The sequence below is a fragment of the Mesoplodon densirostris genome, chromosome 10 (assembly GCF_025265405.1).
Source record: "Mesoplodon densirostris isolate mMesDen1 chromosome 10, mMesDen1 primary haplotype, whole genome shotgun sequence".
Classification (NCBI taxonomy): domain Eukaryota; kingdom Metazoa; phylum Chordata; class Mammalia; order Artiodactyla; family Ziphiidae; genus Mesoplodon; species Mesoplodon densirostris.
In genome coordinates, this window is record NC_082670.1 from 63325474 (window position 1) to 63343499 (window position 18026).

At 39.0% G+C, this 18026-nt stretch overlaps 1 protein-coding gene across 2 annotated transcripts in view; it reads left to right on the top strand.

Annotated features, from left to right (window-relative positions):
• Positions 1 to 18026, top strand: part of ANO10 (anoctamin 10) — a 272726-nt gene that overhangs the window by 97030 nt on the left and 157670 nt on the right. For both annotated transcript variants that reach the window (XM_060110817.1, XM_060110816.1), the window contains exon 11: positions 7077 to 7205. In XM_060110817.1, the coding sequence (XP_059966800.1) occupies positions 7077 to 7205 (129 nt within the window). The remainder of the gene's footprint in view (positions 1 to 7076; positions 7206 to 18026) is intronic.

Consider the following 18026-nt stretch of genomic DNA (forward strand, 5'->3'; position numbering starts at 1 on the left):
TGAAATTAAAAATACACTAGAAGGGGGCTTCCCTGGTGGCGCAGTGGTTGAGAGTCCGCCTGCCGATGCAGGGGACGCGGGTTCGTGCCCCGGTTTGGGAAGATCCCACATGCCGCGGAGCGGCTGGGTCCGTGCGCCATGGCCGCTGAGCCTGCGCGTCCGGAGCCTGTGCTCCGCAACGGGAGAGGCCACAGCAGTGAGAAGCCCGCGTACCACACACACACACAAAAAAATACACTAGAAGGAATCAATAGCAGAATAACTGAGGCAGAAGAACGGATAAGTGAGCTGGAAGAAAGAATGGTGGAAATAACTGTCACAGAGCAGAATAAAGAACAAAGAATGGAGAGAATGGAGGACCACCTCAGAGACCTCTGGGACAACGTTAAATGCACCAACATTTGAATTATAGGGGTCCCAGAAGAAGAAGCGAAAGAGAAAGGGTCTGAGAAAATATTTGAAGAGATTATAGTCGAAAAAGTCCCTAACATGGAAAGGAAAGAGTCAAGTCTAGGAAGCACAGATAGTCCCATACAGGATAAACCCTAGGAGAAACACACCAAGACGCATATTAATCAAACTAACAAAAATTAAATTCAAAGAAAAAATATTAAAAGCGGCAAGGGAAAAGCAACAAATGACATACAAGGAAATCCCCATAAGGTTGTCAGCTAATCTTTCAGCAGAAACTCTGTAGACTAGAAGGGAGTGGCAGGACATATTTAAAGTGATGAAAGGGAAAAACTACAAGATCACTCTATCCAGCAAGGCTCTGATTCAGATTTGATGGAGAAAAAAAAAAAAACTTTACAGATAAGCAAAAGCTAAGAGAATTCAGCACCACCAGACCAGCTTTGCAGCAAATGCTAAAAGAACTTTTCTAGGCAGGAAACACAAGAGAAGGAAAAGACCTACAATAACAAACCCAAAACAATTAAGAAAATGGTAATAGGAACATACATATCGATAATTACTTTAAATGTAAACGGATTAAATGCTCCAATCAAAACAGAGACTGGGGACTTTCCTGGTGGTCCAGTGGTTAAAGAAGCCACCTTACAATGCAGGGGACGCAGGTTTGATCCCTGGTCAGGGAACTAAGATCCCACATGCTGTGGGGAAACTAAGCCTGTGTTCCACAACTACTGAGCTTGCGTGCCACAACTACTGAGCTCACACACCTCAGCTAGAGCCTGCGTGCCACAACTAAAGAAGAGAAAACCTGCGTGCTACAACTGGAGAGAAGCCTGTGCACCACAACAAAGAGCCCACACACCACAACTAAAGATCCTGCATGCCTCAGCAAAGATCCCACATTCCGCAACCAAGACCTGATGCAGCCAAACATAAATTAAAAAAAAAAAAAAAGACACAGACTGGCTGAATGGATACCAAAACAAGACCCATATGTATGTTGTCTACAAGAGACCCACTTTAGACCTAGGGACACATACAGACAAAGTGAGGGGATGGAAAAAGATACTCCATGCAAATGGAAATCAAAAGAAAGCTGGAGTAGCAATACTCACATCAGACAAAATAGACTTCAAAATAAAGACAGTCATAAGAGACAAGGAAGAACACTACATAATGATCAAGGGATCAATCCAAGAAGAAGATATAGCAGTTGTAAATATTTATGTACCCAATATAGGAGCACTTCAATACATAAGGCAAATGCTACCAGCCATAAAAGGGGGAATTGACAGTAACACAATAATACTGGGGGACTTTAACACTCCACTTACACCAATGGATAGATCCTCCAGACAGAAAATTAATAAGGAAACACAAGCCTTCAGTGACACATTAGACCGGATAGAATTTTATGATATTCAAAGGACATTCCACCTGAAAGCAGCAGAATACACTTTCTTCTCAACTGCACACAGAGCATTCTCCAGGATAGATCACATCTAGGGTCAAAAATCAAGCCTCGGTAAAGGTAAGAAAATTGAAACCGTATCAAGCATCTTTTCCCACCACAACACTACGAGATTAGAAATCAATTACAGGAAAAAAAACTGTAAAAAACAGAAACACATGGGGGCTAAACAATGCACTACTAAATAACCAAGAGATCACTGAGGAAATCAAAAAATACCTAGAAACAAATAACAATGAAAATACAATGACCCAATGCAGCAAAAGCAGTTCTAAGAGGGATTTTTATAGCAATACAGTTCTACCTCAAGAAGCAAGAAAAATCTCAAACAACCTAACCCTACACCTAAAGCAACTGGAGAAAGAAGAAGAAACAAAACCCCAAGTTAGGTGAAGGAACGAAATCATAAAGATCAGAGCAGAAATAAATGAAATAGAAACAAAGAAAACAATAGCAAAGATCAATAAAACTAAAAGCTGGTTCTTTGAGAAGATAAAATTGATAAACCTTTAGCCAGACTCATCAAGACAAAGAGGTAGAGGACTCACATCAATAAAATTAGAAATGAAAAAGAAGTTACAGCTGACACCTCAGGAATACAAAGGATCATAAGAGACTGCTACAAGCAACTATATGCCAATAAAATGGACAACCTGGAAGAAATGGACAAATTCTTAGAAAGGTGTACAACCTTCCAAGACTGAACCAGGAAGAAATAGAAAACATGAACAGACCAATCACAGGTAATGAAATTGAAACTATGATTGAAAATCTTCCAACAAACCAAAGTCCAGGACAAGATGCCTTCACAGGTGAACTCTATCAAACATTTAGAGAAGAGCTAACACCTATCCTTCTCAAACTCTTCAAAAAATTGCAGAGAGAGGAATACTCCCAAATTCATTCTACAAGGCCACCATCATCCTGGTACCAAAACCAGACAAAGATATCACAAAAAAAGAAAATTACAAGCCAATATCCCTGATGAACATAGATGCAAAAATCCTCAACAAAACACTAGCAAATGAAATCCAACAACACATTAGAAGGATCATACACCATTCAAGTGGGATTTATCCCAGGGATGCAAGGATTCTTCAATATAAGCAAATCAGTCAATGTGATACACCATATTAACAAATTAAAAAAAAACATATGATCGTCTCAATAGATGCAGAAAAAGCTTTTGACAAAATTCAACACCCATTTATGTAAGAACTCTCCAGAAAGTGGGCATAGAGGCAACTTACCTCAATAAAGTCCATATATGACAAACTCACAGCAAATATTATTCTCAATGGTGACAAACTGAAAGCATTTCCTCTAAAATCAGGAGCAAGACAAGGGTGCCCAGTCTCGCCATTATTATTCAACATAGTTTTGGAAGTCCTAGCCATGGCAATCAGAGAAGAAAAAGAAAAGGAATCCAAATTGGCAAAGAAGAAGTAAAATGGTCACTGTTTGCAGATGACATGATACTATACATAGAAAATCCTAAAGTTGCCACCAGAAAACTACTAGGGCTAATCAATGAATTTAGTAAAGTCGCAGGGTACAAAATTAATGCACAGAAATCTCTTGCATTCCTATACACTAACAATGAAAGATCAGAAAGAGAAATAAGGAAACAATCCCATTTACCATTGCAAGAAGAAGAATAAAATACCTAGGAATAAACCTACCTAAGGAGGCAAAAGAACTGTATGCGGAAAGCTGTAAGATACTGATGAGAGAAATCAAAGATGGCACAAACAGATGGAGAGATATACCATGTTCTTGGATTGGAAGAATCAATATTGTGAAAATGTACTACCCAAAGCAATCTACAGATTCAATGCAATCCCTATCAAACTACCAATTTTTCACAGGACCAGGACAAAAAATTTTACAATTTGTATGGAAACACAAAAGACCTCAAATAGCAAAAGCAATCTTGAGAAAGAAAAATGGAGCTGGAGGAATCACCCTACCTGACTTCAGACTATACTACAGGGCTACAGTAATCAAGGCAGTATGGTACTGGCACAAAAACAGAAATATAGATTAATGGAACAGGATAGAAAGCCCATAGATAAATCCATGCACACTGTGCTCTCCTTATCTATGACAAAGGAGGCCAGAATATACAATGGAGCAAAGACAGCCTCTTCAATAAATGGTGCTGGGAAAACTGGACAGCTACATGTAAAAGAATGAAATTAGAACACTCCCTAACACCATACACAAAAATAAACTCAAAATGGATTCAAGACCTAAATGTAAGGCCAGACACTATAAAACTCACAATGGGAGAAAATATTTGTAAATGAAGCAACTGACAAAAGATTAATCTCCAAAATATACAGACAGCTCATGCAGCTCAATATCAAAAAACAACCCAATCAAAAAATGGGTGGAAGACCTAAATAGACATTTATCCAAAGAAGACAGATGGATGCAGGTGGCCAATAGACAGATGCAGATGGGCAATAAACACATGAAAAGATGCTCAACATCACTAATTATTAGAAAAATGCAAATCGAAAGTACGATGAGATACCACCTCACACTGGTCAGAATGGCCATCATCACAAAGTCTACAAACAGTAAATGCTGGAGAAGGTGTGGAGAAAAGGAAACCCTTTTACACTGGTGGTGGGAATGTAAATTGATACAGCCGCTATGGAGAACAGTTTGGAGGTTCCTTAAAAAGTAAAAATAGAACTACCATGTGATCCAGCAATCCCACTACTGGGCATATACCCAGAGAAAACCGTAATTGAAAAAGACAGATGCACCCCAATGTTCATTGCAACACCATTTACAATAGCCAGGGCATGGAAACAACCTAGATGTCTATTGACAGAGGAATGGATAAAGAAGATGTGGTACATATATACAATGGAATATTACTCAGCCACAAAAAGGAACAAAATTGGGTCATTTGTAGAGACGTGGATGAACCTAGAGACTGTCATACAGAGTGAAGTAAGTCAGAAAGAGAAAAACAAATATCATACATTAACGCATATATGTGGAATGTGGAAACATTGGTATAGACGATCTTATTTACAAAGCAGAAATAGAGACACAGACATAGAGGCCAAACGTATGGATATCAAGGGGGGAAGGGGGGTGTGTGGGATGAATTGGGAGATTGGGATTAACATAATACACTACTGATACTATGTATAAAGTGAATAACTAATGAGAACCTACTATATAGCACAGGGAACTCTACTCAGTGCTTGTGGTGACCTCAGTGGGAAGGAAATCCAAAAAAGAGGGGATATGTGTATTCATATAGCTGATCCACTTTGCTGTACAGCAGAAACGAACAACATTGTAAAGCAACTATACTCCAATAAAAATATTATTAAAAAATCAGTATGCCAAGTGAAAGAAGCAAACATAAAAGCATGTATACTGTATGATTCTAATTATATAGAATTCTGGAAAGTCAAACTAATATATAGTGACAAAAAAACAGATCAGTGTTTGCTTGGGGCCAGGTATAAAGTGAGGGGTGGTTTGCTTGGGGCCAGGAATCTTTTGGGGAAAATGCAAATATCCTATTTGCGATGGTGGTTTCACTGGTAAATACACTTATCAAAAGTAAATGAAGTGTATACCATAAATGAGTACAATTTATTTTATGTAAATTGTAACTCAGTATAGGTGATATTTAAAAACCCAAAAGCTTAGTTAGAAATGTATTAAAAATGCAGGAAGCCAGACACTGTCATGTGCTGCCAATGGGAAAGTGAACTGGTCAACCCTGGGGAGTTCAGCTTGGTCTTATCTATCAAAATTATGAACACAGTGGCACCTTTGACTCAACTAGTCCACTTTCAGGAACTTATCCCACTTCCACACTTCTTAAATGATGTGTTTGCAAGTTTACTAATTGTAGCATTGTTTGTAATAGCAAGCAATAAGGAAATGGTTAAATAAACCTTGGTACATTGATGCAATGAAATACTTAAGCAGTTGTGACTTAAGTCTTTCATTGTGACTTAAGAATGAGGGAGATGTTTGAGTACTTACACAGAATATCCTCCAAGACATTTTAAGTGACTAAAGCAAGGGGCTGACAATGTGTATTATGCTGAGAAGAGAGTAAGAAAGTATATGTTCAGGTTTGCTTATATTTATTTGCATACAGTGTCTGGAAAGATACGTAAGAAATCAATAATAGTGATTATCTTATGGGGAGAACAGGAGGTGACGAGGGGGAGAAAGGGGACAAGGAGACTCTTCCCTATACACTGATAACATTTTATTTTTGAACTAATTTATTATAAATCAATAAATAGAAATTTAAAGCTATTTTAAGATAAAGTCCTGAGTAGATTTGTTGTAAAGAAAACTGGAAAAATAAGATTACACAAAGGATTTCTAAAATATTATAAGATGGTAGATATTCTTCCTGGGACAAGATTTTATTAAGTTTGAATCCAATCATGCTTTGTTTTGCTTCTATATTTCTAATAGTTAATTGTATTTCTTAGAATTAGACATTGTTATTAAGTAGTGATCACCAAGTGCTGTACATAAAAAGAAAGAGAGAAAGAGAGAAAGAAAAGAAAGAACAATGGTCACAATGTTTCCATAGTCCATACTCAGTAATACACACCAGTTTCCTTCATGGGACCCTGGCTTAGTCTACTGAGTAGGTCTCAGTGGGGCCTGGCATCTGTATTTTTCTGAAGTTCTACAGGTGATTCAGTAAATGCCGCTAGGAAGGGATCATTATCGCTGGTGCCTTGGGTATGGCTGAACCAGATGTGGTATGTGGTCTGTCAAAGTAGGACAGTTTCACGAAATGAATTCTATTTGAAACCATACCTAACTGTTTTTGAATGTGAAACCTCTCTGGCGGCCCTAGTTTAGATTCCCTTTAGCTATGCATAGAGTCAAGTAACTTTAATAGTGTATTTTTCTTGGATGTGTTCCCAATTCAGGTCCCTGGCCACCTCCATTTGGGAAGATAGAACACACTGTTTGGGATATTCAACTCCAAAGTATCTGAAATACCTCTAACAGTATGGCTTTTTTGAGCTAACGAAAATCATGGCATTATAGAGAAAAAGTTGTACGTGTCCTTGGAATGTTTAGAACTAAATAAAGACTTTAGATAATATGAAAAAGGATGAGGAAATATGGAAGCAGTTCTTATGGTCTTTAATTTCACATTTCTTTTTTCTTTCAGTTGGCTTTTGAAACAATGAGTGTTATATCTGTGGTCACTAACTGTGCTCTGATTGGAATGTCACCACAAGTGAATGCACTCTTTCCAGAGTCAAAAGCCGACCTCATTTTGATTGTAGTAGCAGTGGAGGTAAGTGAACATTTAGACCTGTTTTAAATAGTCTCTATGTCAGATGCCTGTGTTATTCTAAGGCAGTGATGTCCCTGGCTGTCAGTGATGGGCAGTTTAGCGACATGCATTTACTGGTAAGAAAGCAAAGTGGCTCAGGTAATAGGAACACATGAGGATCCAGGCTGTCCATTCCTGGTTATTGACTACTACAAAAAAGTCACCATGGTGCTAACAGGACAGTGATTTTTCCAGCCTTTGTGCTGGCCTGTCTAGCGTTGAGGAGATAAATCCTATTTGAAATAGAGTTCTATAGATTTAATGGTTTTTTTTTTCAGTCTGTTTGAGGGTGCGGGAATCTGTCACTTCCACTTTCTAAAGCAGATAAATCCTAAGAAATGCTTTTTGATCATGACTTAAGTCTCATTTGCAATAGGTATGGGATTCATTGCAAAACACTCTAAAACTCCAAAATGTAACGTGTAGGAAGACTCATAATTTCACATACCAAGTACAAGTAGGCTGTCTGTGTACTTTTTAGATATTTGTCTTGTTTATCATGTTTTTGAATACAGATTACCATAACATCTTGAAAATTAAGCACTAACCAGTTTGCAAATGGAAGAATTTGCAGGAATTTTTTTGTTGCTAGTGATTATAGTTGTCAGGAATATTGTGATCTTTCATTTTTAGATACTAAAAAAATAGAGCAGTAGTGGAGATTTATCAAAGTAGAATTTAGTAGGATCATAGAGCAGTGATTCTGGACATAGGGCTGACCATAAGAAATAGAATTGTGAACTTGTACATTTCTAATGGTAGCTAAAGAAATATATTCTGCTTTGCTCTGTTTGCTCTTTTAGTGTATTTGATAGGAATCTGTGTTCATGATAGAAGCTGTATGTAGAGTATGCATTTTGGAGAATGATTTTAGACAGCAGCAACTAGGAAGGGAAAGAATGGCTTTGCAGATAAAAGTAGGTCTGTTTTGAATTTTGTGAGTTGAACAGGATTTTGGAGAGCTATTTGCAAGGTAGTTTATTACCTGTGGCGTAAGAGAACAAAACAGAGGTACCTTAGACGGGATGGCCAGCTGGCCAGGCTCACAGTGCATCTTCTTGATTTAAGGTATGGCCCTTAACTTTGCAGACCTTGGAAGTTGTCTTTGCCAGCACATCCAGAGCTAATAAGGCTTTATGGCTGACTTACACTTAAAAATCGTGAGACTCACAGGGGACTGACCAGAATACCAGGTAGTTAATCTACCATAAGGAGACTTTTCCAGTGCTTGTAACCGTCGGTGTTAAAGTAGAAGTGGAGGGTTTCCTTGGTGACACAGTGGTTAAGAATCCGCCTGCCAGTGCAGGGGACACTGGTTCGAGCCCTGGTCCGGGAAGATCCCACAAGCTGTGGAGCAGCTAAGCCCGTGCGCCACAACTACTGAGCCTGTGCTTTAGAGCCCACACGCCACAGCTACTGAAGCCCATGCGCCTAGAGCCCGTGCTCTGCAACAAGAGAAGCCACCACAATGAGAAGCCCACGCACTACAACGAAGAATAGCCCCCACTCACCGCAACTGGTGAAAGCCTGGGCTCAGGAATGAAGATGCAATGCAGCCAAAGTTAAAAAAATAAAATAAATAAATTAAATAAATAAAAAAGTAGAAGTGGAATTGGTTATTAGAAGATTTCTTGGTAAATTTAGAAGCAGAGCAGGAGGAGTGTAATAGTCTCGAGAGACGCAGGAAACCTGAAAACCATCCCTTCCTTCAAACAGAGCAGAGCTCTTTCATGAGCCAGATCTTGGTGTCCATCGCCAACTTCTGAACAATGCTGGATGATTTCAGTACTGCCCACTTCTTGATTTTGCCTTCACTTTCTCTAGACTTTTGGCTGGCCCAGTCTTCCTGTATATTCCCATTAATTAGACCACTGTCTTCTTTTGTATTGGTGATCTCTTAATCAGATAGCCACATCCTGCTTCTTCTTAATTAATGTGGGAGATTTCCTGGCCCATAAGACCGTCCTGTACATGGCTAACCTCAAGTGTTGCAGACTGATTTTGCTAGTCTAATACTCATGTATTCACTTAATCTGCAAGTTTTAACGTGTACTTTGTTGTTGCCCTGAGGTTCTAACCCTTATGCCTCCTCTTACATTTTTAGTCTCTTCATATAGTATTAAAGTAACTGTTTTACTGTCATTATGTAAACTGGTTCCTTAGAGTACAACAGAAATAAGCCTCTATTTAAAAATCTTGTGAGGAGAAACCTTAGGGTTTGTTTTTTTTTAATTTTATTTATTTTTTTGGCTGCCTTGGGTCTTCATTGCTGCACTCAGGCTTTCTCTAGTTGCAACGAGCACGGTCTACTCTTCGTTGTGGTGCGCAGGCTTCTCACTGTGGTGGCTTCTCTTGTTGTGGAGCACGGGCTCTAGGCATGCGGGTTTCCGTAGTTGTGGCACGTGGGCTCATTAGTTGTGGCACGTGGGTTTCAGTAGTTGTGGCACGTGGGCTCAGTAGTTGTGGCTCACGGGCTCTAGAGCTCAGGCTTAGTAGTTGTGGCGCACGGGCTTAGTTGCTCCACGGCATGTGGGATCTTCCCGGACTAGGGCTCAAACCCCTGTCCCCTGCATTGGCAGGCAGATTCTTAACCACTGTGCCACCAGGGAAGTCCCAGGATTTTTTTTAATTAAAAAGAAAATTTTAGATTTTTTTTAAAGCTTGATTGAGTATGCAATGTAAAATTGAATAAAAGACAAAACGATCATTATTTTATGTTGGTAACTCAGTGTCATGTTACAACTTTTGTGTATTTACTGCCATCTAGTGTTTCCTTTAAAAATTCATGAGACTTGAACACTACTTTTATTTGTATAATAGTTGCAGAAATTTATTACAGACTGACCAAGAGAATGGCCTACCAGTATGTGAAACCATATGATAGAATCATATGAAATGCCATTTTCTGGGTTAAAAATAGTCAAATATTGGGAATTTCATAAAGTTCAGCCCACAGCATTAAGTCAGTATCTAAATAATTTCTCTTAAATAATCATCATTATCTTCACTTCTGAGACAAATTTAGCTCACTTCTTTGATGTAATTTCAAGGAAAGGATCACTATGTTAAATGCAGAATTACACAAATATCTCCATTTCCTAAAAGATAGAAATGTCCTAAAATCCTCTATATATCAAATGTTTGATAATCTTTCATTTTAGCATTAAATGCATTCACAGTTTTCTTTTAATTTTACACTTGGCAAGATGCAGCAAACATATTGAATGCTAACAATTCACCTACTAAATGCTGTTCTTTTTCTAGGGTGAAAATGAATTAACTCCCCTAGAAGTTGCACTGCATTTCTGATGGTTATGTTCTGGTGACCAGCAAACCAGTCTGTACCATGCATGTTTAATTGGTAGTTTTTAAAATACTACTGAATTGCAGTTTCTTTATTTTACAAAAGAACGTAAGTTAGGTAATTTTTTGTCTGGTGCTGCTCAGAAACAGAGTTGATTCTCATCTCTTTGTAATGGCTAAAGGTGTCTTCTGAGAGTGGACTGAACCCTTAGGGTTCTTTTGTGCTCCGACTCACAGGCTTTATTTTCCTATTTAAAAAAAATTAGTTTCATACTTAAAGAAAAGTTGCAAGCATAATACAGATAATCCCTATATATCCCTTTATTCGGAGTCACTAATTTTGAACATTCTGCCGTATATGTGCTTACTCTCTGTCTCTTGATTGATTTACATCTGTATTTGTATCTACATATAGATATTTCAAACTATGGAGATTCTATTTCTGTACTACCTCTTAATGCACTGTGGCCCTGGGCCAGTCACCTTGTCTTGAAAGCTCATCTCCTTGACTGCATATTGAGCCCAGTGCAGCATCCTTTCCAGGGATGCTCTGAGGAGTATAGTAGAAATGACACATGTGTAACCCTAATCACAAGTGTCTGGAATGGAGCAGGTGCTGAACAAATTGCAGGTCTTGTTATCACTCTTACAAGGCAAGATACTATACATGTAAAATGCCAAACACAGAGCTGGGCGCTTGGTCAAGGTACAGTGGATGTGAGCTGCAGTTCTAACCATCTCTGCAATGGCAGAATGAAGCTTTTGTTATCTTTATTATCATTCTATCATCATTTGTTAAGCAGGCAGTATAGCAGCATGGAAGTAGCTTGGGGAGTCAGAGTCAGGAGGTAGATGAATTAGAATTTCAGCTCTTCCCCGTAATCTCTGCATACCTTGGTTTCCTTAGATGTAAAATGAGAGCATTGGTATTGTACACAAGAAGTGATGGCACCAGGTGTGACACAGAAGAGGAGGTGAAAAAATGATAACTTCACAGTACCACCGTTGTTAATGAGTTAATCCTTTAGCAGTTGGCTCATATGTCTCCACTGATGCATTTCCATGGGCTTGGTTCTTCATAATAACACTGAATTGGTTTTGTTTGTGCTGAAGTTTCTTACTTAAGTATTAATTGCCTTCTCTTATGTGCCTCTTTCCATCCTGTGATATGATTCCATTTTTCTTCTCTCTTCCTAGTCTTGTTCCCACATCTGAGTTCAGCCCTCCCTCCCACCCATCCATCACGCATCAGGTCTTGCTGATTCTGACTTCTGAATATCTGTTTAGTTTCTCTTCCCTGTTACCATTGGCATGGTTTGAGTTTAGGCTCTCACCATTTCTCATCTAGACTTATTTTTTAACAGCTTTTGGAGATATAAGTCACATAACCATACAGTTCACTCATTTCAGATATACATTCCATGCCTCTTACCTAGACTTTTACAGCAGATCCTCACCAGCCATCTGGTTTTCATGCTTTCTCTCCCCTGCCTCATGCTCTCTACTTCTGGAGTGGTTATTCTAAAATGAAATTCTGATCATATTTCTCCTCTGCTTACAGAAGAAATGCCCGAGTTAAATATCAGGTTCTTTATAACCTCCTTTTCCCCTTCACCTCCCCCGCTGCCCCATCTCACCCTTGGAGCCCTTCCTACAAGTTGCTATTAGCATTTACTAAAACTGTACGGCAATCATGTATCTCTTCCACCAGACTGAGCTTCCTGAAAGCAGGGGCAAGGACAGGCGCATAATAAATACTCAATAACTGAGAAGTGGCCATTGAATTACTTTAACTCTTTGTTTTCAAGTGACTAAGCAATCGCTTGTTAAATGTTTGTTAATGAATTAGTCACATATAGTTGTTTTTTCTTCTTCAGTGAACATACAGTTAGTGTTAGCTATTTGAGAATTAACTTCAACTTTTTAATTAAAGATTCTGCTGCACCTTTGGGAAGTACACTAACAAAACCCCTATGGCAAAATATTAAAATTATATTATTTATAAGAAAAGGTGAACTGAATTAGGCAGTATGGTACAATGATTAAGAACATGGGCATTGGATTCAAATCCTGATTCCAGTTTGACAGGCTATGTGTCTTTGAATGAATTTGAACGATTCAGTACAATTGTTATGCAGATACTGAATAAATGCACGTGGTATGCTTACCACAGTGCTTGGCAAGATTAGGTATTCAGTATTTGTTAGTAATTGTTGTCTCAGAAAAAAAAAATCTGTTATCATAAAAGTCTCTTCACCTGGTTGAAAGGTCTGATTAAATTCTGAGATTTCAATTTAAAAACTTGCCTAAGAAGGAACCCACAACCAACTCTTCACCTTCTCCACTTCCCAGTGTCAGACCATGGGTTGGGTTCCTAAGAAGGTAAATAAGGTTTTTGACCTTTGGATTAGGGTACTTGGGATGGAATTATTGAACTAGGTTTTTTCCTTCTTCCTTTTGCTTCATCAATTCCTGTGATAATCTTGGTAATTTTCTCATCTTTCTATGGGCTGCCCCCCTCTTCAGTTTGATGAAACATTGCTCTGTGTTCTCTTAATGGTGTGGGAATAATTAAAGACAGTCAAGGTAAATTCTTTCATTGGATATATATTCATTGTGTGCTTACAATATGCCGGGCATTACCAAGATACAGCCCTGGCTTTAGAAGTGCTCACAGAGAGAATTCTCTGAGAGAGAAATCACAGTGCAGTAGAAGGCCTCTTTCCTAACCTTTCCCAGCTCTCTCCATCCCCTCCTGACAGAGTTCTGACTGGCATAGACTCTCCCAGCTTGCTGGGTGGGAGCCATGGGGAAGATGTCCACTCACTGAGTTAAGCGCTTACCAAGAGGCACTTTGTTCCCAAATCTGTTTATGTGTGGTATTCTCGTTACTGTGATTGGCATAATTTAATTAAATGGAATGAAAACTGATGAAATGTGTGTGCTAAAATAGAGAAAGCCGTCATTTCCGTGAAAACCTTTGGAAAGACTCCATAAAGACAAATTACTATCAGATGGATAAAGATGAGTCAATTATAAAAGATTAGGGAAAATCATAAAAATATGGGCAGCTTCCAGATTCTGTTTTCATATTGCTTCACAAGTGTCTTTAAATTTTCACTCTTCGTTAAAGAAAACAAACCTGGGAATCTTTGACATTGTATCATGGCTGTTATTTATGCCTAGAAGACAGTGAGAAGCTCCATCACTGGATCCTACTCAAAGGAAAGGCCTTGGCTCCACATTAAAAGATTTGCAAATAAATGTATACATTTAAATGTTTGTTAAAATAAAATATTAAAGATAGGTATTTTTTTAAATGGGTCCTCATTTTAACTAACTTTTTTGGTTAACTGAGGAATTACTGACCCAGGTGAGCTGCCTAAAGGAGCTTCTGTCCTTGGGGAATAGGGGATTAGGGGCCTGGGTTTTTTTTTTTCTTTTTTTTGCAGTACACGGGCCTCTCACTGTTGTGGCCCCTCCCGTTGTGGAGCACAGGCTCCGGACGCGCAGGCTCCAGACACGCAGTCTCAGTCGCCATGGCTCACGGGCCCAGCCACTCTGCGGCATGTGGGATCTTCCCGGACTGGGGCACGAACCCATGTCCCCTGCATTGGCAGGCGGACTCTCAACCACTGCGCCACCAGGGAAGCCCAGGGGCCTGGCTTTTAAGTTTGTCAATTAATGGGAAATATTGGTTTGTTGAAGGACCCAGTGCCCTCCAAAGTGATGATTAGTGTAAACTTTGTTGATATCCAATTTTTACAAATTACTCTACATTCTTTTTTTTTTTTTTCTTACTCTGCATTCTTTTAAGGTGATAACAGTGGTTATAACCTGTTTCTTATCCTGGAAGGTTTAGGAAAAGGCAGGTCTCTGAAAGAGATCAGTTTATACTCGGAATGAAGTTGTTTTCAGATAAGAATTTTAGAAGGATTAAGAATTAGAAAGCTTGACAGTTTCTCTACACTCTTAAGTCATAATTTCTACCTTATTTAAAGTAAAATTGCAGAACATCCTGTATAACCATATTCAAATGTAAATACACCAAATATCCACAAAGAAAATGACTTGGGTTATTCGTCTTTGAGGACTGTCACTCAGGTCTCCTCTCAGTTGGCGCTTTCAAAGCCTCCTGTCAAGTACCTGCTCCCTCTGATATCTCCTATTACATCCTAGCCTGTGCCCCGCCTTCAGCCACAGACCTGCTAAGTGCACTGGCTTCCTCTCGGATTTACCTGCTGACTGCCTCTTTGCATGACATTGAACTTCCCTTTCTGATACATAAACCAGTTCACAGTCAAACTTGCCTCCTTTCTCTGCTTTTCTCTTTTATTCCTTTGGAGAATGGGAGATAAGAAAGCATTTTGGTTTCATTTTTCTTTCCTAAGATGGAAAGCAAGTTGTGCTTCAGAAAATTGAAAGTAGACTTTAAGAACATAAGAAATCTCCACTCTTTATAGTATTGGATGGGATGTTGAGAAGTACCAATCTAAGGGGAGTACATTTGGGGAGGCCTTGTATGGCAGGGGACCTCTTTTGAAGGAAGAGTGGGACATTGGGGCAGCCCAGAGGGAGGAGTGACTTGGGAATGGTGTGGTCACAGGCCATGTGGGTTTGCTTAGGGAGAGTAAAGAGCATGAATTGGGGGATAAGGGGTAATGGGTGGGGAAATGGGTGGAGGGCTCAGAGCTCATGAGGAAAACTTTACATTGCATGTACATTTCATTGTAAAGTGGCACGTTTTAACATGCTCAGAGGCAGAACTGCAATATTTATTTCCCCTCATTAATGTCAACTCTACTTGGCTATTCCCAGTGATACATGAAAATGAATAGCTTGAAGATTGAATCTACCATATCTCCCCTCCTTTCCTTACTAGGGAGTAGCTGCCGCATGTGGGTGTGAGAGGTTGAAGTGGGCTCATGCCTGAGGAGCCTGACCCTGCGGGTGTAGACAGCATTGGCTGTCCTCTGCCCTGGGCCACACCTGCGCCCTCCTGTGTCTCAGTGGTCCCAGGAGCCGCCAGGTGTCTCTGCTCTTTCCACAAGGGTCCAAAAGCTGGAGTCTGCCACGACCTCTTTTCCATTGTCCTCCAATCCACCTTGTTTTTTTGGTTCCTGCAGTCCTGTTGGTTAGGTCCCAGTTCTTTATGCCTGCCAATCCTTATAGTTTATTTCTTCTGCCAGAAATACAAAACTGTCAGAATAGTTGTTCTTAAGGACGTGTTCTTTCAGCTTTCCGTCTGTGCTTTCATATAACTTGTTTTATTTCCGTTTAACATGCTGTTTCTGGGTTGCTGGTCTACACTGGAGAGACAAAGAAGAAAAATTACACTCTTGTCCTCTAAGGAGGCCTCAACTCACAGGCCATTTTTGATGCCTATCTTCTTGCTTTTCCCCTCAATTAAAACAGTGCCTTTAAATCCATGTTTCTCAGCATCTGGACCCTACTTAATCACCCCTCTCCTTTAGGAAAGTTCTCCCACATTAGCAGCATCCAAATCCAAAATGTTGTGTTCATCCTCTAGGTCGAATCTCACTTCAAGAAACCCTTCACTGTTTTTTTACACTGGAATTCTGTATCAAAGATTGAACCAGGTTTGAATATCATTTTTTAGTGCCATAGATATCGATGTATTAATTGGATTTGGTGAAATGGTATCAATTTGACCAGTTAATGATTTTTCTAGTTATTTTTATATGTCATAATTACTCTTTTATTTTGTCATTAATTCTGTTTTCCTTCTCCCCCCGACCACTTTAGTCTGTAGCCTAAAAGGTTCAGAGGGGCTTTAGTGTCTTTTGTAGTCCCCCAAGGGGCTGTGTTCTAAAGACCGATTAAATTAGAAATCGCATGAGAGTGTTTTTGCAGACTCCAAGGTGCTTATAAATGTAAGACGTTAATATTACCACTGTAATTTCTTCCTAGGTAATAAAATGTGTTCCCAATCCCATTATGTTATAAATGTTACTAAAAATGGACTATTTTCAAAGATGTTAAGAATCATGAAAGGGAGAGAAAGATTTTAAATGTCGATTACTTTGTAAGAAAACGTCTTTTTATCTTACATATTTTAGTTAAAAACCCTTCTCTTCCAATTGAAAGAATGTAAATGCCACGTTTTACACACACACACACACACACACATATTCATACATACATATATATGTGCACACACATATATGTGTGTGTGTGTATTTTTTTAATAAGATATGCCTGTTCTGAGCCTGAAGATCAAGTTTCTCCTCTGGCAGCTTGAGCACAAGGTGGAGGATGAGCTGCAGAAAACATAAAGATATGATTATCCCCATGCTTCTGTCAGTGGGCCCCAGCTGGGACCATTTCTGCATGTGCACTAAGATTGTAGTGCTTCCATTATCCTTTCTAGTTCAGCACTTCACGGGAAAATTAATTGGCACCATCTGTGCTAATAATTAAATCTGTGATGTGGTCACTGGTGCACAAGGAATTCAGGTTGAGGGAGTGTTTCACAGCAGAAAGGTGGTGGGATTGGAGCAGACAAAATATATAATTTCTTAATAGTCTTTCATGATGAGTTGTAGAAAAGGAACCACAAGGAAAAAGAGCAGCTGTCTTTTGGGTCAGTGATATCCTTCCACTGAGGTTTTAGGAAGGACCGAGGAGCAGGACTATGGAGAGAGCTCATTGCATTGTCTTCTCTTTGCTCTTACATCTGTCCTGTAGATTTTTGCCATCTGCATCCAGTCTAAATTCAAGCACTGCAATTTACTGAGGGTGGTTGTCAGGGAGTTAAGAGTAAGGTGAGTATTTGACTACGAAGGTACAGCACAGGGGCATTTTTTGGAGTGACGGAATTGTTCTTTATCCTGATTACGGTGATAGTTTCACAGCTAAGTGCATTTGGTAAAACTTAAAGAGCTGTACACCAAAAGGAGTGATTTTTACTCCATGTAAATGAAAAAGTAAAATTTTAAAAGTATAAAAATTTATTGAAAAACATGCTTTGGAAAATCTTTTGTCTCTGTCTCAGAATATGTTCACGATGAAAGAAGTATTTTTTCCCCCAAAGTAATAAAGAAACAACCTAATACCAATTCATCTAAAATTTGATTTTACATAGCAAGTGGCTGTTTTCAAACTCCAAATAAGATGTCATAATTGAATTTTTAGAGATAGTGCTAAAAGGATTAAGAGAAGTAGGCTTCTTTGGCTTTTCTTTTTTGAGCCCTCATAAGTTTGTTTCAACATAAAAGGAGCTGCTCATCTTGAGTATTTTCTTTGCCGATGAGAGGAAATTAATGAGGTGAGCCACAGTTCTCAGACATTGGAGAATTCACTGGTCATGCTAAGAACAAAAAGGATCAGCTGTTTTTATATTTTATTGTATTCAGACTCTGTTTTCTGAATGTGGGTCATGCAAAAAAATGCAAACAATTGTGTGGAAAGTAATATGCACTGCTCTTAAGCCTTTTAAAGGCACAAGGTATTCTTCCT